Raw genomic sequence first — 24,741 nt, forward strand, 5'->3', positions numbered from 1 at the left:
GTCGGCACTGGTTGCTCAGATTTTCACTCTGTTCGAAATCACCATTGTTGAGAATCTTTTTTGATACTTGCTAGCATGAACTTGCAGGACTTCATCTGTGATCAGCGGAGAGCACCCCCTCACATCTTGGAGAGGCAGTTAAGTTTGCTCATACACTGCCATCATTCTACATTACTACAAGTGAGCGGGATAGGTGTCAGGCAAACGTAACTCCAGCCATTATTTGAATCCAACAATACACTAGTGTAATGTAGTGAGTCAAAGGGGTTGTCAGTGAATAATGGAGTTTCAACACATGTTAAACATCCAAACTCAATTATTTCTTTTTGAATTAAAATGTCTGCCAATCTCAATCTGTAATAGAACATCAAAGATATTAGAACCATTCGATGAGGTATGCAATTAATAGTAATAGCCATGCCAAGGGTGTTCTTTTTTCCTTGTCCATGATGTGCAGCGGTATTGGTTACGTGTAAGCAAAATAGGTTTTTGGATGACCGTGATGTTGAATTTTAACAGCGTCGTCTTTCAGGATTTTTACTTTCAGCTTGGCCAAGAACACTGCGCTTATATACGAATATGAAAGAAAAGGATGGGGGGGATGCTTTTGCTGAGTGCGTTTATTTATTCTTGTTTGAACACGTATATAATATTGTCAGAGCACTGATTCTTCTGTGAAAAAAACACCAAGTCCGTCAACTTGGATCGGTAGAAAAGAAGTTATATTCAAGAGCCAAGTCGAGCTCAATTCTGAGAAAACCTAGCAAGTCGTCTTTGACGCAGCTCTTCGGGAGTCGGTTCGTCAATGAATTCATCCGAGACGGGAGGGAAAGAATTTGCTGGGAGTGGGTCTGTTGGATTTGGCTCAGAAGGATTTTCTGCGAGGCTTTCCGAGATCGCTGCAGCCAGTTCTTTGTCTTCAAGACTACGTAACTGGTCCAAGAGATCAGAATCGGCGGATAACTCGGCGTTGTTCTGCGTCTGAGCAGGGGAATTATTATTGTCCGACTGTGTATTGCGAGGGTATGCTTTCGAGTTGGATGGGGCGAGAGTTGTCGAAGCCTTCTGGTCCTTTGTCTGATTGAGTTCGTCAGTGGGCTGAGACAGACTGGCCTCGATGGCTAGCCGGATCTGCTCTTCATACGGCAGCTCATCCACCCCGCTCGTCTCCGTGTTCATCCGCATTCGTGTTCGGGAGGTCTCATCTGTCCCTTCTTCTCGCGGACGTCTCAGCGTCGAAGAAGTCTCCCCAGTAGACCTTGACTCTCTTCCCCCTGACGAGTAATTCAGTTGGTCTAAAATATGTGCTTGTTCATCGGCCTCGCATGCAAGTATACTACCCGGTTGCGGCGCAGACGGTTCTGATGATGGCGGCACCGGTATCACTACAAATATCGAGTATCCTGTTTTCACGCTTCAATACTAATGTCTAGCGCTTCGTGATTGTTGGTTTATTGTTGTCATGATGTGGGAAAGGTGCATTTATTTACCTTCAGCTTCTGCTTGTGCAATCGCCATACTTAGGAAAGTGGGCCCAATCCATTTGGGCGAGTCTTCGTCCATAGAATTCAAATTATACCTGGACGATCACCATTAGGGCAAATGTTAGTTTTTTTTTGTTTTCTTCCAATCAAACCAACAAAAAAAGACCACAGCAAAAGTTTGCTTTGCATTCTGCATCCAAATAACCGATGAAAGAAAAGAAAGCGTACCATCGATCAACACTGTGGCCAAATCTTCGAAGCGTGAACCAATGTAAATCGTGGTTTAATATAAAAGCTTCTTGGTTTCTAAGCCCAGCCGATCGACGTGGATCGGATGATTGACAAAGGTCAAGTAAGCATCTAAATTGATAACCCAGGAAAACGAGGTCATGGCAAGAGATTGAACCGACTCTGGATAATCATGCATCGGTTTCATTTCTTCACTTCTCCACCTGATGATCCGCAAACCTAGTCTATGAAGTGCATCGTCGATGACTTGGACTGAGAAAAAACCTGATGAGATATCCAGCACATAAGTATGATTGCCAACAAAAACCGGATCAGAGAAAAGTCGTAATTTTGGACAACAGAGAAATTCACAATCTCATCAACTCACCACTGTCGTCATAGTTGGAGTTTTTCTCCAGCCTAGAATTACCCTCATTGCTATTATCACGCGTACTACCACCATCCTGTTGTAAATGAGAACGTTCGAGCGAATCTAACGTCCGGGCGATTTCAGCCAAGTCCTGTGGAGACCTGCGCAGAAGAGCAGTATTGAATATGGTGAGTATATAATCGTGATCATCAGCCGACTGCATAGATTTGGTCATTATGCTGAAATCTTCTGACATACCAAAGGGGAGATTGCATCAGATTGTTGAGCGCATGCTGGGCACATAACATCGAGCCTTGTTCTTGCTTCTCGCAGTAGATGTAAGGCACTAGATCCATCTCAGGCCGACGCGAATAATGGTAGCTTTGTTTGCCAGGTATGTGCGGTTTCGGTGATGACCAACTTGACTACGAGAGTCAGTCCCTCTTCTGAGGGGCGGGCCGGCGGCCCTCGCGCGAAGCGCGGGCCCGGAGGAGGGACTTGGGATCGGCCAATGTTGGTGTGGAAGCTGGAACCCATTTGGCTGGTGTCAAACTTTGACACCACACCACCACAGCACCCGGTGAGTAAAATTGGCTTCCCACATGGACCACTTTTCTTTAATCCAAGCGGTCTTGAAGCTAGCAAGCTTGTAAGATCATGTCTCCAAGATTCTTGGATTGATCATACATTGGTACATCTGTGGCTGAAAGTTCAATATACATATTTCAATCAATTGCAATTGTATCCCAAGGAACATGGGATCTTTGAGTGGGGAGAATCTATAACCAGTTTTGCAAAATTGGCCAGAAGTAAAAACTTGGCTACACTGAGCATGCTCAGCAAAAGAAAATCATAAACTGAGCAGGATTTATTTTCATTCATTCTGGCAAGTTTTGGAGTGGTGCTGAGCATGCTCAGTTTGGCTCATTTTTAACTCAATTTCTACTACTGTGCCATTTTGTTAAAAAAATGACATATTCCCCAATATAATTAACCCAAATGGCAATTTTTTCTTGGGGCAAAAGTGCAGATGATTGTAGTGATATATATAAACATGCCAAATTTCATATTATTTACATGCTGTATTTGAAAAATATTGGCTTCTATACTATGTGTTTGTCATGGTACAGGATCAAAGGATACAGCTGTACAGGAGAACAAAAAATGGCAATTCAAGTTTTTGAAAGAGCTCATTGTGTTTTTTGAAAGGATATCCAGCAGAGATATGGGGTGATGGATGCAGGATGGATGGATTAATGGATGGAGAAGAAGCCAGGCTACGAGGCCATACCACTTTTAAACAAACCAGATGAATGATTGATATGTAATCAATGCTTTAGGGAAAATTGAGTGTTGACCGGGCCTAAGGCCCATCAGCTTCCACACCAGAACCTGCGGCTTGGGGCAAGCCTCTCTTTGAGACAGAGCCCATTTGGAAATCTCCTCCAGATAGGCTGTGTTAAGCTTGTATTGCAAAAGGATCATTGGAAATATAGCCTCTTTCAGCTGACCAACAATGGGAAGTTACGTTATCCGTAACAAAAAGTAACGGATAACGTAACTAAATTGGTGCTGTTATCCTTGTGCTAACGGCAGCATTGTTTTAGTTACGTTATTTTTTGATTTTTTTTTCTGTTTTATTGGACCTGTTACGTTATCCCCTGCAATCTGAGGAGGATAACGTGCGGATAACGCGGGTTTTTTGCCTATTTTACGGTGCTTTTACGCCAGATAACGCGGTTAGCGCGTTATCGGCGTTATTTTTTGCGGCATCAAGGCGGAAATTCGCCTCTGTTACGTTATCCAAAATAGCGCAGGAATATTTCACCAGATAACGATAACGCGTTATCTGGTAACGGTGGGAAGTTACGTTACGAAAATCACACTGGATAACGTAACGTAAGTAACTTCCCATTGTTGAGCTGACAAACTTCCCACATTGGGGCATATTGTGATACAAATCAGGCTGTAACTCTTCTTCTGTGAGCATTTCACGCAGTCAATTTCCCCAAAAGCATGTGTAATAGGGTGCTTTAAGTATACCTGAAAAGGAGATCAGGCACTTTTCAGTATTGCTATGAGGTTGCTTGGGAAAATTTCTTGCTTGAATGGCAGGCAAAATTTTGTCACCCATAAGTAAGAAGATTTTGTGCCACAGGAAGCAAGAATTCTTACTATGATACTCCCTAATTCTTGCTGATCTTCTGCTCAAGATTCCTAATTCAAATCTTTTAAACTATTTTATGTATCTGAGTATGGGTGGCATCATAAAATCAAGCGCCTCAACTCTTCCCTCTCTCCTAAGCTTTGATTGATACCTTCTCCAACTTCCTCCCCAACATTCAATATCCTCTTTAAAAACCCTGTCCATTCATCTCAGCACAACAAGGGCATTTTTAATTCTCTACTTATATGATTTATCTTTAACAATCTTTTGCTACTTCATATTGGAATTATCATGCTAAACATGATTTTCAATTCAATTGTGTGGTAATGAACCACTGCAAAAAAAACTCAAGAAACTTCTGCCAGTTGAAATGCAATATTATAAAAGCGCCTTTGTAATATTGCATGTCAACTGGCCACTGTCAAAATAAAAGTGTGTTGTGTGATAAGAAGTGGTGCACCACCTCCTTTCTAGATAACTCTGGGTTTGTGTGTTTATTGGTGCTGGGTCTCCAAAACATTTGAGCCTCTTCAGTGCTCTGCTTTGAGCCTGATATGGTCTGTCTGGTCTACGTAAGAGTCAGCCTCTCCGCTTGCACACATTAAACTCCGCAATCAACTAAGAATGTTGGGTGGTAAAAACTCTCTGTGGTGTAGCAATCACAAAATCTCCGCAAGTATATCTCTAACTACATTAATGCCGTAAGATGAGTAGTATGTAGAATGATAGATGAAGAAGTGAGAGAAAAGCTCCCCTAAAAGATCCCTGTCCCTCCACTCCCTCCACCCACATAACTCCGCTCCCAGCCAATGTCACCCACATCCTTCCTTTCCCGCACTCGCCAAACTCCGCATGCATCACTTCCCAGCCTAGCACCTCTCCAACGCCTGTTCTCCCGCACCCTCTGACTAGCCACCGACCCCAGTCTCTACCTGGCACTTCCACCCCAATGTCATCCGCTTCTGCTTCCCCAGTTCACCTGGTGCTGGTCCGCACTATTCAGTCCATCCGTGAGTCCCGCCAAAGTACTACTCCAACCATTCCGCTGATTCCGCGCATCCGGAGCATGGCTTGAGCCCCGGTTCCCTTGTCCCTGTGATAAGTCCCCGGTCCCGCAGCTTCCCCGTTTGCCGACTTTCCGCGTGCTTTCTTAGCTGTACATTGAAGGTTTTCCCTCAGCCTAAATATGAGACGCGTCAGCACACATGCTTATCATTTGTTTAGATATGTAGACTGAGCATTTGCTCAGCCATCCCACTGCATTTCTGCTTGTGCTGGGGTGAGAGGACATTATACGCCGCTAGCCTGTATAAATCACCACACCGCACACAGTTTCTTGAGTTTTTTTTTTCAGTGTTAACACCTCTCCAAATCAAAGGGATGTGGGCTGATATTTTTGAAAATTTGGGTTTCATGAAACTGTAAGGTGAGATGCAATGCACACAACAGCTGGATCTCAATTATTTATCTAATTAATATTCAACCTGTCCAAGCTTACACTCCAAGAAGAAGTCAAGCAACTGCTAGCAGTTGACATGCAGGTTACTGCTGTGGAACTGCTGTTCTAGCTCCACCCCAACACACATAAGCTTGTTTTGCACAGTGACTTTACATTGAAGCTTGGTCAACAGTAAGCCTTGACAAAGGCTTGTGTAATACCACAAGCTTGCTTGGAGTTCTTTCATGCCCACTGCTTGCAGATGCTTGGATTTGTTTTGCAGTGTTAATGGCTATATTTTCTCTTGATCCATGGGCAAGAACATTAAACAGATGATCATCTCCCTCAATCCACAATCACAAAAAAACAAGAGGCTTGTAGCCATATTTTCTCATCCTCTTTTTTGGGAAAACTGAAAAAGAAAATGACGGGTCCAACAATCTGACCTAGATCAACCCAAGCCCCTTGTTTCAGAGTGAGGTGGGTGAAAACCTGCTGGGTGCCTCTTGCAGAGCAAGCCTCTGAAAGAGGGGCTTGTGGGGTATTACCAACTTTTTGTGCTGTTTTCCACCTATCTTCCAGTTGAAAATTTACATGGCCTGTTACTCCAAGTGTGGATTACAATGGTCAAACCAGTAAAATTCCAGGCCAAGTTGAAGATTCAATTTTGACACCTATACACAGCTGAAATTGACCATCACATTAGACACATTGACCCTATGTCACAAGTGACAAGAGATAAAAATAGAAACTCACAGCAATTATCAGCAAGAAAACACCTTTGAGGCGGCCAATTTCTGTCCCTATTCCGCTGTGGTTGTAGAGGTACTTCAACCAGAAGTTACAACATCATTTGCCACAAAATGGTTTACCCAACCACTTGGGTTGATCAAGGCTTTAAGAATATTGCCAAACCATCAGGAAGAACCTTTGTAAAATTGGGCGGCCCAGCACCATCAAGAAAAGGTATTTGTCCCATTTTTTGAACAGGCCTCTCATCTCAGTAAATGGTCTGGCTTCCCAGAGGGTGTCTTTTCTGGTTCATGTTTTCAAAAGCCCAATTGGTGCAAACAGAGCCCGCAGGTGGCCTATGGGAAAACCCACCCAATTACCATTGCTCTGACTCAAGAGCAATAGTGTTTGTGGCAAATATATTGTGTAATTTGTCCGTCCTTTCATTCCATGTGCCATGGCTGTCCATTGTCTCCACATATTAAGCACTCTTCCAATATCTCTGGCTCACATCACACATTCACATTCACCTACTGATACAAAATCTTGTAAACAAAGGACAGTGTTCTTGAGTCCTGTTTCAGAAGTTGATGAAGCACTACAAAGTGCTGTGGGTTCAAAAAAAAAAATGTAGCACTTTCAACAATGTCCAGGAGTCTCTCCAATGAGTCATGACATCTTGACTGTTTCTTTGGGCAGAAAGGCTTTTGGCCACTCCCCACAAATCTCTGTGCACCATGCAAATGGTTGGATGGACTTTTTGGAAGAGTAGCTTATATACCATCCCAATCCCTCCTAGGATACAGTAATCAAGAAGATTTGTATTTTGTGACAGCCTCCATGACTGACAAGAGTTTAACCACTCGCCATCTTTCCTCACCAAACCAACACAGAGCAAACAGATGGTGGATGTTTATACCAGTCTTGAACAATATAAACAAGTGTCTGGGAAAGTACACATGTTGTGCATGTGTACTCTGGTTGAATGCCACCGAAAGAAGATTGCATTGGTTGTGAATGACAAAATATAAGTGAATGGGGGTGAAGGAAAACAAACACAACCAAAGTTGAATCTCAATGTCTTTGAAAGGAAGTATGTGCTTCTCTACGCAAGGAGAAGGTGGATCGATGAAGCGGAACGTCTTTGTAAATGGATGATTGCACAGTAACTACATACACAGACACAATTCATGAGAAGAAAGCAGAAATTGCTGTGGATGTAGTAGCGCCAAATCAACTGATTGATCAAATTTTTTGAGCGGTGTTATAAGCTTGATCTACCAAATATATGAAAGCAACGAAATACAGAAAAAGACAAAAACAGATGAGATCATGTGAGAGAGACCAAAACGAACTCTCTATGACTGCTCTTTTTGTACTTTTGATGTGTGAGGATCATGAGGGGTGAGAGAGAAGATGAGAAAAGAGAAAGGAATGGTAAGAGTAGAAAGGACAGGGAAAAAAAGTGACGAGACAAACACATCTCGACGCAAGAAAGACAGACGAAAGAAAGACAAAGTGAAGCATGTGATTGAGAATGATGGCTGGATGGAAGTAACGAGTGACGAGGTTGTATGAGGACACGAATGGTAAAATGATTTGAAAACCAAACCAAGAATGAATGGGAGAAAAAAAAGGTGACGACTTGCGGAACATATTTGTTGATATTGATGTGTATATGTATGCATGTATCTATGACAAAAGGAATGATCAGCAATGAACCAACGTTCGATGTTATTTTTATTTTAGCATGATAGTTTTTAGTTCCACATATTTCCAGGGTGTTCTTCGATGGATTTGAGGACTGATGTAGAAGCCCTACGGCCATAGCCTTGCGACATGCACCCATTAGAGACATTGGTAGTGGGCACGATGGCGGGGGAGTTATGGGAGTCGAAGGAAGACAAGTGCTTGGCCGGATACCCGACTGGTCCCCAAGGGAAGAGCGACGAGAGACCATTTTGGGACGGGGTGAGGGAGTCGGTGGGGATGGGTCGGTTGGAGTGGAAGTCTTGCACCCCCAGTGGACTCCCGATGGTCGCCAGAGAGTGTCGCCTCTGGATCCCTTCGCGACTCGTCTCGGTCTTCCAGCATTCAGCTTGAGCTTCCCATCCTCCGTTCTGATCTTCCAGAATCGTGAATGGAGCAGAAGGGTTAGGCGCGAGAGATAGCTTGGATGGGAGATGCTCGCCGGTTTGGCTCGTCGTCGGCGTAAAAGAGGCATCCAAGCCGATCTGGGCATTCGTCACATCTGTCAATTGACCATTTGCTAATCCGAAATGACCAAAGGATTGAATGAATTCGGCAGGACAGGATGATCGTCTTCGGGGATCAAACCCATCAGGTAATCCGGTGCCATTATCCTCAGTACTAAATTCTGTGGTTGTGGGAGTACGGATAAGATTGGAGTCGGTAGCCGTGGCGGTGGATGAAGCGATAGAGGTGTTACTGCTCCTGCGACAGATCAGGGATTGGTCATCGGCGCTAGGATCGCCAAACTGTTGCTGATGCTGCTGGGAGAGTGTACCATTTCCGATCGCCAAGGGGGTAAGAGCGTTGCCAGCCTGGCCAGAGAAGAGATTCGAAGGAGGGAGATAATAAGGGTGATGATGTAAGGAGTGAGAACGATGTCGACGATCGGTGTTGGTATCAAATCGATATTGCAGTCCTTCTTCCACCTCTTCACTCTCGCCGTTAGCATGTGCCGTGCTAGTCAAGCTTGGGTGAGATACGCCGATGCGAGGTTGATCTGGATTATCATTGAGACCGGCGGGTAAGACGAGGGCTCGCATCGAGGGGGGACTAAGATAGATCGATCCAGGGGGGCTTGCTTCGGGTCGAGATGAATTGCCGTTCGGCTCGGACTCGACACTCTTGCTAGACTCTTGCTCGGCTCTTTTCTCTAGCTTCTTGGTTTTAGCTCGGCGATTTTGAAACTTTGGAGAAGGACGAACAACAAGATATGCAGGAGAAATCAACCACCGTACATGCAAACAGGAGATTGAGGAACAATTGACAGGCCTGAAGGCGTCAACAACCTTCAGCACAGGAGATCAGGGTGAAATCACTCACCCAAACCTGAACCTCCCTTGGGGTCATGTCGAGTCGATCGGCAAGCTGCTTTCGCAGCGCGACATCGGGCTTGCAATTCGCCTGGAATTGCGCTTCTAATATACCAAGCTGGGCAGGAGTAGTTCGGCGACGGTGTTTGATCCTACAAAGTGGCGTATGTTGTAGTGGCAGGATAGACAGTGTTGATGGATGGGCATAGATATATATGCAAGGGTGCATGTAGGAGCGGAGATATCGAGTTGTGCATTGTAGATAAATGTATTGAAAATAGCAATATACAGAAGGACGAGTTTCGGGGTGCGGCGAATGTTGCAGATGTGGTGTTCAGTTTTGGTAAGTCGGAAGCGGGAAGATTAGTACATTAATAAGGTAGAGTGAAGGGCAGGGAAGAAAGAAGCTTGTCAGTTTATCTAGGCCATTTAAATATATATACCACCGAGAGATCACATCTCGACTTGCAGCGATCAAAAGTCTGTTGTACGGATGAACTTCTCACGGATCTACAAGCTCAGCGGAGCGATTTGCAAGGGCGAACAGAGTTTGGTACGCGCCAACAGGCAGTACTCGATACACGCATATAATATGCTTGTATGTACATAGACAGATGTTCACAATCGAGAGAGAAGGAGGAAGAAACGGAAAACGGATGTGATACTGACTGGAACGGGTCATAAAACGTGGTCGGGTGAACGATATCGACGGGGGCATTCCACGGGTTGTGTGGATGTGGCTGGTGAGGGTGATGGGGGTACGGTTGAATCTGGACGGCTTGGACGAATGATGGATGGTCGATCGGGCTCGAGATTGAGTTATGGCGGTTGTAGGGATGCTGGTAGAGGGGATGGTGGTTGAGAGGATGAAAGTGATGTTGGGCGAGGAGGGTGGAGGGGGATGGCGGCGAGGGGAGGAAGTCGTGAGTGGATAGATCGGAAGGCTGAGTGCCGAAGACAAACTCGGTCGACGGATCGAGCAGCATCTGGCCGGGTTGAGATCGTGGTTGAGGTTGAGCCAGCGGGGGAATCAGGTTGGAGTGTGAGGAGGGTGAGGAGGAAGAGGAGGAGCCGGAGGGCTGCTGTTGCTGATGGGTCTGGATAAAAGGCTGCTGCTGCTGTTGAGCTTGCTGGGGTTGTTGCGGTAGATGGAATAATCTGAATGGGTCATTGAATTCCGCGGGTAGATGGGCGGCCGTGGTGGGCGTGGGCCAGATGGAGGCCGGGGAAGCCGCCGAGGTGGCCGGTTTGGAGCCGAGTATAGGATTGCCGTTGATCGAGCCGGGCGAGTGGTCGAGGGCGGAGGATGAGGAGGCAGCTGATGAGGAGCAGGAGGGGGGCAAGTTGAGGGTGGAGACGAGCAGGGGCGGCTCCGCTTGGCGGTGGCTGGTGGAGTGATGGTGGTGATTATTGGGAATGTGATCGGCTGCGGTATCATCCTTCCGCGTGGCAGGCGGGCTCAGTCCCGGAATGGCTGCTTGTTGGGAATTGAGAAAATCGGGGAGCATGCCGATGCTGGTGTCGGCGAGGGAGCTTGCGGAGTTGAAGATGCTCTGGCTGCTGCTGCTGGCGGCAGAGGATGGTGGAGGGATGCTGTTGTTCAAGGACTCGGAGGAGGAGGAGCTCTTGATGGCTTGTGCTGAGCCCGCTGCCGATGGGGGCGTGGGGGTGGAGAGTGGGCCCGCGTAGCTGAAGAGCTGGTGGGGCTGGTGGGGATGGTGTTCGGCTGAGGAGGATGAGTTGGTGGAAGTCTGCGAGGATGGGTTGGAGTTGATAGACTCGGCCGGATTGTGAGCACGCAGCTGGAAGAGCATCTTCGAAAGCCCGACGCACACAGATGTGAAATTCACTTCTTGTCGAAATCAACAGCTTCTCTCGCGGAATGATGGATGGGCGGGCGGAGAGAGATTAGAAGAGGGTGTCTTTGGATAATAATAACAATAAGTAAAAATAAAATGAAAAAAAAAAAAAATATGTAACAGCTAGGAAGGTGCAAGCTGAATGTGATCGTTGAGCTGATGGGCCAGTCGAATGCTGGAGTAGAGGCAGAAGAGAAAAAACAACTCAGTCTATCTGCATCAGCGATTGCTTAAGTGTAAAATCATGGCACGGTATCATCAATTTATCATTATCTTTTGATCATCATCATCGCTGTCATCAGGGGCTGAGGGGGGAAGTGTCGAGAAGGAAGAGCACACTGGAGATGAAGATGCTGAGGGGGCGTAAGTAGAGAAGGAGCAGTGGGTGTGGGTGAAGCGGGTGAGAGAAGGAGAGAGCGACAGCGCTGGAGAGAAAGGAAAGGAACGAAGATTGTAAAAAGAGCCTCGAAAGAATTTGTCATTATGCATTTGAATACATATTTGGACGATGGCAAGACCATAAACACATACCATACACCACTTATTTGTGTAACGGGTACACGCTACAGATTTACTCAAAGCCGAGATTTGAACAGAGGGAGGCGGCAAGCATACAAGGCCGAAGGGGCGGGAGGGAGTGGAGTCCGGCTGGGCGGAGTGGGATGGAGGAGAGAGGCGGATTGAATGGCAAAGTGATGAAAGCGGCTCGAGAGAATACTGCCTCCCCTTGCGGCTCGAGCTGTGTAGCGCCCGGGTTGATTGTATCTGGGGATGTGGAGCAGAATACAGGCTCGTAAAGGACAGCGTGGATTGGCTCGGAGAGGCACACATGTACTTGTCCCTTTACGTACACACATCGGCTACTGCCACCATCTTTCAAGGGGTGGGTCAGGATGTGGGAGCCTGACTGGGACGGGGATGTATGCAGTCCTTGGGAGGGGGTTGCAAGGAAAGAGAACGGCCGACAGTAATTGGAGGGAGGGGGGAGTCGGCGTGACCGGAGTCTGATGACAGAGTCTGACTCGGCTGAGATCAAAAGCATTGCAGCTGATCACGCACCGGCCGGCTGTCAGCCAGCTCATGAAGCTGTTCTGACTGGTGAGGGAACCAACCAACAGCGATCTGCACTGCTGATTTCCAACAAAAATTCAAATCGACCATGAGGGTGGGACCCAAGGGCAAAGAGCAGGTTGGAGGGAACTTGAAGAGAAGGGGAAGGATCTGCAGCATGTTGAGGATGATTTTACAGACATCTTCTTTGGATTGTTTACATAATCCATCATGATGCCGATGGGATTCCTTCTGTCCAAAGACTCAAGAAAGGCTGCACCCCCCCGACCTCTGGACCCCCCTGGTCGATCAGATGGAAAGATGATTGCGTTTACATAATCTTTGACTCATCTCATCTCATCTGACGGGCGCGTTGGTCGACGTGGGTTTGGCGGGTGGTGCTACGAGATCGGAGAATGCTGTTTGGACAACATGGTGGGCCCGGGTGGGCAGGGCATCGATGTGAGAGTGGATGATGACAGCCAAGATGATACTACGATGTCTTGATGATGACGACGACGATGATGATAGGAGAAAGGAAAGGCTGGAAAGAGACCGCGTGAACAGAAGACTTACAGATTTATCTGGGTACCTGGGTAGCCGGAATAGAGCTCTGTGGAGATCCGGGCCAGGTTCCGGGCGGCGGTCGATATTCGAAGTCTCCCGAGATTCAGGGTTCAGGCTCAGCAACGATATGGTGAAAGGGATCGGCTGAGAGACAACTCGGGATGCCTGCCGGCGTGGAGATATTCGTTTTTGAACAATGGAGAGTCGATGGCGTTGGAACTCAGGACTGTGTGGCCCCAAAGCATGCGATCAGCGATCCGTCCAGCTGGGATTGGAGAAAGGACTGCTCAACTCACTTGTCCCCTTGACTTGATTATAAAGAGGCAAACGTGCTGCTGAGAAGCTGATGACCGGATTGGATGAACTTATGATTAAAAAAAATTGATAAATTAATTAAAGATCGCAAAATCGTCGAGCGGATAATGATATGATGATTAGATCGTCTTGCGCGTTTCTTCTTCAAGGCTCTTCATTCGGAACGTGGACTGCACTCTCTGGTCAAGACGGTAAGAAGTCGAGCTCACCGGATCGGAGCACTAATCGTCGGTATCTTTTGGACGAGGCTTTTTCGTTTGACTCTTTTTGATGTACTATTAGAGAGAGCTTTGATGGGGGAGCCGGAGGGATATGCGAAAGCCTTGGTTGTGGTTCTCTCTATGCTGAGATATCTGGGGTAAGGAGGAGGGGGGTTATGTAATATTATTTGGTGCCCGGGAGAGGAGATTGCAATTATTGAATCAAGAATCAGAGTCGATTGTCACGTAAAATGCTCGTGGTGGAGAGAGATGTCTGAGGCCGACAGGTCGGAGGGCGTCAAGATAGTGAGAGAGATCTGCAAATGGATTGATAATTTATAAATGAATCAAGAAATGCTGTTGTGGGGTTTAACTTTCTCTACTGATGCTCTTTGAGATGGTTATGTTTTCTTGGGATAGATGGAAAAGGGTGATGTGAGGAGGGGGGGATATTATTGTGAGTGAATCTGTGTGACGAGAAGACGGTAGCCAATGCAGAGGAGTGGTAGTATTATTCTTGCGACTCTAATGGATTAAGAGGGAGAGGGCGAAGGAAGTCGGGAGTCAGAATCAAGGGAAAAGATCAGAAAGTGATCGACCTCGAAGAAATCCAGCGAGGGCGATAATATGTAGCCAGCGAGAGCGAGGGAGAGACAGTAACGATCAGCGAGTAGGCTGAGAGTATGTGTGAATATTTATTTAATTAATGGGGGTGGAAAGAAGCGACGAGGCAGGCTCGCAAACGTCCTTCAAAAGCCACCTCTTTAGTCTCTCACTGGCGGCTGCCTTTTGTGCCTCGGCTGTCTTTCTCCCCAGTAACAAATACGCACTTCTTGCTTCCTTCACCCCCGCTGTCTCGACTCAATAGCAACGGTTGAGATTCCGTCGAGTGTCCGCTACCAATCCTTGTCGACTTTCTCTTCTTTCGATAGTGATGTAGCTATAGGAATCGTTTTACCAAGTGACCAACTTTAAAGGACAGTTGAAAAACAGCTATAGAGGATAAAACTGCTTGAAAAAAAGAGGCAAAGTTGATCCAGGTTGTTGGCCAGTATCGAGTGACAACGAAAAGCCGATCACGACGCAATATTATTTGACTGCACGTCACGTTCTTGGTTGTGAACGGAGATATTCCGTGATGATGGATGCAAGACTCTCCCGGGGTGGTTTGTGGTCAAGGAGCTGCTCTAGTGTGGAGTCGCGTTCTCAATGATTCAATTGTCAACTTTAGACTGTCGTCGTCAGCAAGAACTCCAGTGCCCGGCTATCGGGCCATGTATCGACCCTGTCCTACCCTGTCTGGACTTTGCGATCTGCCCGGCTAAGGTGCCAGAAAGAATGCACGGCAGAGTTCTCAGCAGAACCCGGCTGAGTTATTTTTTGTTGCTTATCTTCCGAGGGCCTGAGATCATTGTAAGTCTGTCGACGATCCAAGGGGGAACTCAAAACCAGCGAGAGCTGGTTGGTTGCAAGAGAGAAACGAAAAGCGGGCGCCCGAGCCGGTGTGGAGCAAGCCTATGAAGAAGTATAGTCAGACTTCTTGGCTCGGTACGTGTGATTGTGAAAAAGAAGGAATGTTTGCCGAACAAGAAGTGCAGCGCCAGTACAGCTATATATGCCCTGTGGATGGACCGCTAAGCTAAACGGTTCTGGAAAGCGATGCCGATGGGATCGCAACTGCTCTATTGGCGTCGAGGTCGGAGTCGCTACGCTCGCTCTCGCTTGAGTTTTTTTAGACCCCGGGTTATCAAGTTTTTCCACACTGGCCACTGCCGGCTCGAGCGTCAGCTGAGTCTGACTCTCGCTGGGCTTGGTGTTTAGCTTCAGTTCCAGCGCCTGAAAGATTTGGTCTGCAGACATCATCACGTCTAGACTTAGTGCTGGATAGCTGGGGTGAATCCCAGGGAGGTGGGTCCCTCAAACTAAACTGGCTTCAGAAATCAGCCTGTCAGTGAGGAATGCCCGCTACCGCTAAACTCCAGCGAGGGGAAATAGTCAAAATTCATGGCACTGAATTAGATATGCATCCCTTCAGAATGATTGATCTGTGTGTAATTATTACATGGTCGGTAGTGCTTAGAGGTGGAAACGCCCCCAAGTCTAGTTCAATCGCTCCGGAGTCCAAGGCTCCTTGTATGCTTGGGATTTTGTTTTCTTTCCATTCGGTCTGAATTTGATCTTGCTAGTGTCTCTTTCCAAGTCAAGCGCGAAAACTTATTTACCCTTGAACCCCATTGCCCTCTTGATCCACTGCTGTGAACCCAACTGTGAGATGCCCAAGGCAAGTTCGGCAGAGTCCTGTCGCGGTAAGCTTAATGCTAGCTCATGTCTCCGTCAAGACCCCCCGTTAGGCCGGTACCAGGTCATTTTCCTCCGCCTGGACAAGTCGAGTGCAACTTTCCAGGCAGCCACGAAACCCTTCGGTCTTAAGCAAGGCTGCATAGCGCATGTGGGCTTCAAATTGTACACTTATAGAGACTACGCTAAGAGTAGATTGTACATAAAATGCGGAAACGTGTGATGCACTACGGTAGATCCTTTCCGCGACTGCTGTCTTCTATCGTGCGGTGGCTTAACAGAAAGAGCCACTGATTGTGCAATCCGTGTGGCCGTTTGTTTGGCCTTCAAGCCGCCTGCGCCGGCCCGGTTCTCCGCCCACGTGAACACCGACCGGATAACCACGTTTGATCGTTTGATCACTCTGCAAGCCACCATCACCAGCCTTGACCAGCAAGCCTATCATCAGCCCGTGGCGTCGAAGTGCATAGTGGCATCTCTATCGACGGCGCACATGTGCGAATTGATGCTGGCATAACGTAATTTTGGACGGCTCCGAGCAGGGTCCGGGTTATTAGGATTTGGAGGCTCAAGAGGAGAGCGGATTTCCTGCATTTTAATCAAGACCATTTTCGTGACAACATGTAAGTATTCGGAACGGTTCTGTCGGCTCTAGCCTCCGACACTCCCCGGGTTTGGACTTTGGTCTAGAATTAATTCAAGGGGCTGCCCGCCTCTGCCCGCTCGGTTTGGCCTGGTGTGAATCCGATGACTTGGAAGTTTGTAGGGTTTCTGTAAAATTATGTAGGTGTAAATCATGTTCTTGTCATCAAACCAGGTCTAGAAAGCTCTAGCCTCCAGACTTGTCATCATTTGCGGGGTCTGAATTGGAAGATCGACGGGGAGTCTTCTATGCTCGCAGGCCCTGGCCAAAATTTGGACTTGCGTCATAAGACTCCGTTTTCTGGGCCGGCCTCTCTCTGTTTCTCCGTATATCCCAGCCCCCTGTGGTGACCTCAATTAATGGGAAGCCTTTCAAAGCTGAAGCGCAATGAAATGAGGCAAGGGAAGTGAAGGCAGGATTATTATGAGAGGAGTGTGAAATTTCAATGCAGGTAGATCGAGAATCACCTGGGAAGAAAGGTGGTCTTACTGCAATGGTGAAAGTGCTACGCTATGCTACTGCAAAAAGTGTGCTTTTTGAGTAGTTTAGATAGCGGGACCATAGCACACAGCGTAATGCTAGCGCTAAATTTAGCGCGGCCGCGCTTTTCCCAGGCCATTAGCAAAAGTGCAGCGCACAGCCCGCGCTATGGCTAAACAATAGCGCAGCAAAAGTCCGCAGCGGCTGAAATGCGCTGCTTGTGCGCTACATGCTACCAGCGCAACTTCAAACCTGCGCTAGGGTATTGATGATCAACTGGGTACACATTGTTGCGACATCACACAGTCACACCATTTTGCCTTGCCTGTCCTCCACCCACATCCATCATCAGCAAAATAATCTTTGTTTTTTGCTATATCCATAATTTGATGGCAGTAATCCAAGAGGTTGAAGATGAAGTACCCTCCACCCCTCCCAATACCCACGACACCAGTAATCCAGCCCCAGAATCTTCACGCCGTGAATCATCCCGTCTGCGCACACCAAGATCCCATGCTGAATGGAACATTATATTTAATAAGTATAAAACTGTACCTGTCTAAAAGTGCAACACTTCTAGAAAATTATGATAGTCTTTTTATTTCTCATTATCTGGGTGCTCTCATGCCTTGTTTAGTTTTTCTCTGCTTATAGTTTTGCAGTTATTTTGATGTTTCCTTTCTCCCCCCTGCTCGTAATTAATAGCGCGCTATTCTGCGCTACAGCCGCGCCAATATAGCGCCCTACGCGCTTTTTGAGCTAAAAGTAGCGCGCTTGCGCTACCAGTGCTATTTTAGTGCGCTAATTTATTGCTAGAAGGCAAGTAGTGGTAGCTGCAGCGCATTTGCGCTTCCAAAAAGCGTAGCGCCGCGCTGTCCAATTCCGCTATGCTACGCTACCAGTAGCATAGTACTTTCATTGTTGGTCTTAGCATTCTTTCAGTTTTGGGGGCAGATAGAGCAAAAGCATAGGGGAAGAATATAGGTTTGGGGAACACATATTTGAGGATTCAGGCCTAATGTCCAGCTCGTCTTACTGAGTTCAGCAAAACAAAATGATTCCCACACAAGAGATACAATTGAAAGGCTTTTCGAACTAAAGAGATGGAAGGCCAGAAATGCTTACCAAGAGAAAGAGTCGATATCTTTGCTGTACTTACTAACTAACAATAATAAAAGCAACGAGAGGATTAAATAATTTAAATTGACGAGTTAGAACGACAGAAAAGATGCACAGAATGGGTTAGAAGATGAACGATTATGCAAGAAGTGGAATACAAGGGTAATCAAGAATATGAAAAACTTGGGCTTTACAAAATAACCATAAGATATCTGAAATGAGGTCGAGGCGAAAGATAAAGCAAGAAGATAACAGGGAAACATAGACAAATGGTGATTGGTACGGTCATTATGTTTGGCAAACACGGAAGGTGTTTTTAGGATTTTCGGATTTCTTCTCTTCAGCATGTAGTGGTTGTTGAGCATTCACTGGAAGACATTCTTCCTCCTTTTGTTGCGAATATTTGCCTCTGCGACTTAGTGCTATAGACGACGACTTTCGATCCAAGGATTTTCTGGCGAGGGTCGGGATGGATGGAACGGCCGATACTGATTCCGAAGAGCTGGGCCGAACGGCTCTTTTGGAAGTGTTCGTGATTGAGGATAACATTGTGCGGTTTTCTAAGATCGACTTCCTGGGATTATGATGCTCTGGCTTTAGAATTGGGTGTCCAGATTTCTCTAAATTGATTGTTCCCTCTGTGACAGTGCGCGACCCCAGATGAATGCTTGTTCGATTGCTTCTTGTTCTGGTACTCGTTGCAAGACTTGATGAAGTGAGGCCCGCTTCGCGCACGTGCCGGTCACGTTTTAGCTGTTAATTTTCAAATTTAGTGTTTGGGGAAAGATGCAAGGAAGGGCGTGAAGTTAAGCTTAAATATTTACAGTCCCTAGATAAAATGAAGGATGTCCTTACATAAGAGTTTTCATGTTGTTTGGCTTCCAGTGCAATGTTCAAGCCCTCAATATCGCTCTTCAGCTCTTTGCGAATCTTTCGTAATCGGTCAATTTGCACTGTGTAGAAGGGAAAAAACGGGTCAGGGCGCATAGAACATTTGACTTTGGGAAGCCGATACAAGAGCTCCAGTAATCACCTTCTTTATCAGCTGCTTGAGCTCTGCAATCATCCAACTGTGTCTGCAAACTGTTTCGCTCTTCTTGCAATACTGTTGTCCGGATCTCTTTAGCCTCACAGGCCTTGCAAGTTTCAGATTTTGATCTCTCAAGCTCGACTCGTAATTGCTCGGCTTCCTGGAAGCTGGCTTTGAGTTTCGACATTAGCTCCGACAGGTCTGCATTGAATCCATTTCGGCTCTCGGTTAGCTTGACCAGATTTGCCTGAGATTCGGACAGACGTTCTTGGCTGATTGAATCCAGCCTCTGCTGCAGTCGATTGATTTGCTCTAGTGCATCAGCTTGGCCATCTTCGGCGGATTTGAGTGCTTTCTTGGTCAATTTCAATTCGTGTTGTAAGCTATGAGACTCAGCGCGCAACTTGGCCATAACTTCCATTCTAGTTTTGGCATCTTCTTCTAACGTCCGTACGTTCTTTTTGACGTGCTTCAAGTCTTGATCTTTGACTGATACCATAGCAAGCTGTTTAGAAAGACTCTCGATCTCGATCTTCATTCGACTAACCTCGCGCTCATGTACGACCTTAGATTCTCTATCGTTAGCCCGGCTATCTTTAGACGTCGGCGATAATCGACCAGTTGTACTTCGTTCTGTGACGGCCAGTTGCGGGCTGCTAGTCACCTGTCTTTGGAGTTGCTGGACCTGTTGGCGAAGCATGGCGATTTCTTTTTCATCGGTGCCAATTTTCTCAGCTTGTTCTAAATTTAGAAGCTGAAGTTCAGCAACAGAGGTTTTGAAGTTGCCCGGAAGTTGCTGTATTTCTTGCATTGCAATTTTGCTAGATTGGAGTTGAGTTTGAAATTGATGAACGTCCTCACGAGAAAACATTTTGGTGTTTTCTGCAGAATTGATTTCGCACTTCATCCTCAAATTCTCGATTTCAGATGACAAGTTCTCCACGATCGATGCTATTCGCTGGGCCTGTTGGTCTTGTTTCGTTTTCTGTTGCATGACCGCCTCCTGCAATTTGTCTGTCATTTCCTTCATCTTTCGTTCTGATTCATCGCGATCCTTGTATGCTTGATCCCGATCAGTTTTCAATACCCGAATCACTTGGTCTTTGATCGATAGGTCCTGCTTCAAATTCTCGGCAAGCCTGCAAGTACATAGTCGAGTAATCAGAACCTATGTCATTTTTTGATTGATACAGCGAGGTGCAGCAAGAGACGAACGAAAGGAGAATCCGATAACGAGACGACAAGTTTGCTTCCCAGGCTGATGACGAAGTAGGAATCACCGCCGAACAGCTTTTATCATCATCGAAATCTTGGCTTAATTGATGATCATGAGAGACAAGTGTTTGGGCCTTGGACTCGATATCCACAGGCTGCCCTGGATTGTCCACAATTAGTGATGCCTCAGGGGTCAAATAGACGGAATCATCATGGAAACGGTTAGTAAAAGGACTTTTTGCGACAGGGGTGCCTATGGCGCGCGTCTCGCTCCGGGCTGGACCAGAGGGTGTACAGGTTCTACTTTGGGTGATAGCATGTCGACGATTCTCGGGGGCCGTAGGGTAATGTTGAGGAGATGAATCTGATCGCTCATCCGAAGCCTCCAATGATGTTTCTTCTTGGCCGGTTTGAGATCCATCGGTCACATGTGTTGCTTGACGGTCGTTGGAGTGGATGGCACCAGTAATAGAGTAAAAAGTTCGATTGGTATCACCTTGAGGAGCATGCACAGTACTACAGTCATCTTCATCGGAAGAGCCTTGAAAATCGAGAGCGGTAGGATATAGATTGTTGCTGAGTTCAGACCTGCGGAGTTCTTCACTTGTCTCCTCGTGTAATGTGATTGGAACACCTTCTCTGGGGATATGCATCCTCATAGAGGACATTGCAGTGTGACTTTCAAAGGTCGATGAGTTGATTGTACTGTGAGAGACGCGTTCTACATGAGCTTTCACTGCGGCAGGAGATGGGATTAAATCGTTGAGTTGACGGAGATGACCGGTATGATCTTGATTGGTGTGTAGAAAAGTATCATAGGCCCCAGTTCGTTCCAACGTGTGGCCTTCAACCGAACCTGACTGAATGATCGAATTGGAAGTGCTGGGAACCAATGAAGTCACATCAAACGAGTCTTCTTCTTCGTCAGATTGATCCGGTTCGAAATCGGGGTGGGCATCTGGATCAGGAGATGCATTTTGATGGACGTTTGGGTGGTATGAGCTCTGCTGAGGATGTTCCTGGTTTCGTTGGTGGGCTCGGGAAGTTTGACGGCTTGAATCCATCACCCGCGATTGAAACAGTTTACTGAGCGGAAAAGAACCTGCAATCGTTCAGAAATGGAGATAACTTTCAGAAGAAAAGGAATGAGATATGAATGGCTGGGAGCGGTACTCACGCGGGTAATAAAAGTGTGGGTTGAGCTTGAGCCAAGAGCCGCTGAACTGCCCAGCTGGTTTCTGGGATGAATTCAAATCAACTCACAAGATTCCTTGGTTGTCTTCAGAAGTCCAAGCTGACGAACGGCCATCTGTCAACAACAGGCGACAACAGCAAACACAGCAAAAAAAACATATTAGGGGGGTTCACAATAGGATTTTAATAAAACTTTAGAGCCCATTTTAAGGACTTTGTGAACCAATTTTCAGAAAACGTAGAAGTTGCTCTGATTGCCAAGGAACACCCAAATGTGAACAGCTTAAAAAAATTCCAAAACATTGTTCATAAAGGCCTTAAAATGAGCTTTGAAATTTTATTAAAATCCTATTGTGAACCCCCCTGTTTACTTTCATTATTCTAAGACTTATGTTGGTGATTTAGGACTGAGAGCAAAGGCCAAAACCACCAATTTTGACAAATGTTCCATTCCAACATCTTTTTTGGATCAGATGAAAATCAACATCTTGTCTAATTTTTAATGCACTGATCCAAGTTTATTAAAGCCTCTGAAGTACAAAACAAAAATTCAAGGGTTTCCCCTACAAATATCCAAAAATTACAAAAAAAAAAAATCAAGGGTTTCCCCTCTACAACATCCAGAAAAAAAAACATGAAGGGTTTTCCCTCCACAAATTCCAAAATCAACAAAAAAACATAATTTTACAACAACAAAAAAACACAACTATAACCTGCAACCAGCCACCTAACACCAGCAAGCTGATGCACCGTGGCCCACTGTCCACACCTGTCTAGCAGGGTTAAAAAACAGTGAGAGGATGACCCCCAGCGCGCCGCATTGAAGGCATTATGCAAAGGGGGGCCAACAAGTTTAGCCCCTCAAACTGCGCAAGTGCAACAGCGGAGGGGGATGTTTATTTTTACAATTCCCCTTTTGCAATGTGGGTACATTGCAAAAATGAGAAATTGTAAAACTGCATAATCAGCCCAGAACATACAAATTTTCAATTTCAGAGAACATTTAGGGCAATGCAAAGCAAGAATATGTAAAAATCAAATTGTAAATCTGCTCACAAGATCCACTCAAGTGCTCATTTACTGTGCTGATGTAAACACTGGTAATTTAAATTACCAAACTTGTTACGTGGCAAAAATGGCCACTACAAGGGTTTTAACACTCTGTAACAGAGGAGGGATTTAATTATGTAATTAATAATATGTAATTATTAATTACAGGGAATTAATTTGGTGTAAAAGTAGGTGGTAAGCGCTTAAACTGATTGGCTGCTTGACAGAGGCGGTGGGCTTACGGCACCTACTTATAAGGATAAAGCTTTAAATATGCTAATACAAGATTTTCAATGATTTAAAGGGTTTAATCCAGTGATTTTGCGTGCAGGGGTTGGTTTTATAAGGAAAAGGGGCTACAGTAGTAGCAGAAGAGAATATTCACGGCAAACTTACGGTTTATGGGCGGTGAATGGTCTGGGGGATCTTTTCCTGAGGGCCAGATAGGCCTCTATTTATAGAGGGGACTTCAGTGGGTGCAACCACTAAGTCCTTTTCTCCCTATGGGAGTATCCTGAGGTGTAGCCGTGAACAGGGCTTGGCTGTGGGCAAATTATTTGTATTATAATAGACTAATTTCCCTGACTCTGTCACATGACATGTTTATAACCAATTGTCATGTGAAAGAGCTTCAGTAGAAGTCTACATAATAATTTAACGGGGTATTTTTACACGAGTAATATTACTCATTAATGTAAAAAAGTTTATTTTTATGTACTTTGTGTATTTTACTAATTTTTTGTATGTAATACTATTTTTGGGCGCTTTCTGGGGCCAATTCTTATTTATACAATTAGTACATGAAGGAATAGGAATAAGGGGTTACTTTGAGTGGGTGACCCCCCTTAATTTATGATGAGGAATCTGATTCTGCAATAATAATTTAATAATAATTATTATTTGCTAAGTTATTGCAGTCTTTTGGATACTTGATGTATCTCTAAGGCTGACAAATGAGGTGTGTATTTTTGCAATGCCTTGTTAAAAAAAAGGCCCAAAGGCCTGAAAAAAAAACAAGGGGACACACTACGTTGGAGAAACAAGCAGAGGAACCAGCAGGCAGGTAATTTTCAAGAGATATAGGAAAGAAACAAGCAAGAGGAAAATGTGGTGCCGGGGGGATTCAATGAGAAAAAATAGAGACCACAAGCAATCAAACCCAACGGGTTTGCGCGGACCTGCGCATCCCCATGCCCTTGGCCACATCTTTCTGAGGGGCAACCGCCGTCTTGGCGGCGACGGAATTCAGGATGGCCTGGTGCTTAGCGGCGGCCAGAGTGGTGGCAGCGGCCCTCTTAGTAACCGCTGCTTTCTGAATCGCAATGGCCTTCTGACTTGCTGCAACTTCCTTGTGGCAGAATTTTGAGGGGAGCCAACGTTAAGAGAGGAAACCGGATTATTTGGGGGCCTTCCCACCTCTATTTGTAGAGCTCGGCCACCATTTGGATTCAGTCTCTGATACCTCTCATTCTCCGCGTTCCAATGAGAAGTAAAGTTGGCCGCCAAGCAGGCGGCAATGCGCTACCAGTCTGCATCAGTGAGAGGGGTCAACTTGATTTTGGCCGCATTGTGTTTCTTCTTCCTGGGACGACCACGTTTTTTGGCCGGCTTGGCGGATGCTTGTTGTATCACCGTTACCTCAGCACTGGCTTCTGACAATTGACTGGAATCTAGAGGTGCGTGATTTTCCGGAGGAATATCGGGAGTGGGAGCCTTTTGAGGTGCCCTTGCATGGCGTCCCCGCCTGGCAGACGGCTTGGTGAGTGACTTGACAACGGTGTGGTAGACGGAAAAGTGGAAAAATAAAAAGTTTTTTCTCATACATATATTTACTCGTAATACGCATCAAGATACCATCAAACAGACCTCAGAAATGGATTCTACGGCCAATTTTACCCCTAGTCACCACTGGAAGCGTCACTGAAGCCCCTCTGGATTGGAACCTACACGCCTTTGGACACTGGACACCCATCACACGTTCAACATACCAAATCACCAACCTGTCACAAGCCTCAAGTCAAGGATCACAGAAGTATGCTTATACACATCACAGGATACAAACATACATCTCCCCATCAGACTACAGTCATTACATATTATCAAGTACTCTTCTATTTCCATATTATGATGTCATCACGCACTGATTCTGCAGCCTCAGACTTCATTTATGCACCCCCTGCATCCACCTGTCAACTCATGCAGTCTACTGTCACTTTACGCAGCCTTCATGCGGCCCTACT

At 46.1% G+C, this 24,741-nt stretch overlaps 4 protein-coding genes across 4 annotated transcripts; 1 reads left to right on the forward strand and 3 right to left on the reverse strand.

Moving 5' to 3' along the window:
* Positions 1-744: 744 nt before the first annotated feature.
* On the reverse strand, positions 745-2,438 carry PtA15_12A419 (uncharacterized protein; the record flags this gene model as incomplete). Its single annotated transcript, XM_053162026.1, has 6 exons — positions 745-1,403; positions 1,491-1,579; positions 1,713-1,790; positions 1,895-1,997; positions 2,101-2,243; positions 2,341-2,438. 6 exons carry the CDS (start codon positions 2,436-2,438, stop codon positions 745-747), a joined length of 1,170 nt encoding a protein of 389 aa, XP_053025985.1.
* A 5,741-nt stretch (positions 2,439-8,179) lies between these two features.
* PtA15_12A420 (uncharacterized protein) lies at positions 8,180-11,295 on the reverse strand (the record flags this gene model as incomplete). Its single annotated transcript, XM_053162028.1, has 3 exons — positions 8,180-9,355; positions 9,492-9,633; positions 10,151-11,295. 3 exons carry the CDS (start codon positions 11,293-11,295, stop codon positions 8,180-8,182), a joined length of 2,463 nt encoding a protein of 820 aa, XP_053025986.1.
* Positions 11,296-13,742: 2,447 nt separating this feature from the next.
* On the forward strand, positions 13,743-16,287 carry PtA15_12A421 (uncharacterized protein; the record flags this gene model as incomplete). Its single annotated transcript, XM_053162029.1, has 2 exons — positions 13,743-13,778; positions 16,102-16,287. 2 exons carry the CDS (start codon positions 13,743-13,745, stop codon positions 16,285-16,287), a joined length of 222 nt encoding a protein of 73 aa, XP_053025987.1.
* A 2,013-nt stretch (positions 16,288-18,300) lies between these two features.
* On the reverse strand, positions 18,301-21,566 carry PtA15_12A422 (uncharacterized protein; the record flags this gene model as incomplete). Its single annotated transcript, XM_053162030.1, has 5 exons — positions 18,301-18,765; positions 18,868-18,965; positions 19,046-19,783; positions 20,754-21,359; positions 21,521-21,566. The coding sequence occupies 5 exons, from the start codon at positions 21,564-21,566 to the stop codon at positions 18,301-18,303; spliced, it is 1,953 nt and encodes a 650-aa protein (XP_053025988.1).
* Between the last annotated feature and the right edge of the window lie 3,175 nt (positions 21,567-24,741).

Source organism: Puccinia triticina, chromosome 12A, assembly GCF_026914185.1.
Source record: "Puccinia triticina chromosome 12A, complete sequence".
Classification (NCBI taxonomy): Eukaryota; Fungi; Basidiomycota; class Pucciniomycetes; order Pucciniales; family Pucciniaceae; genus Puccinia; species Puccinia triticina.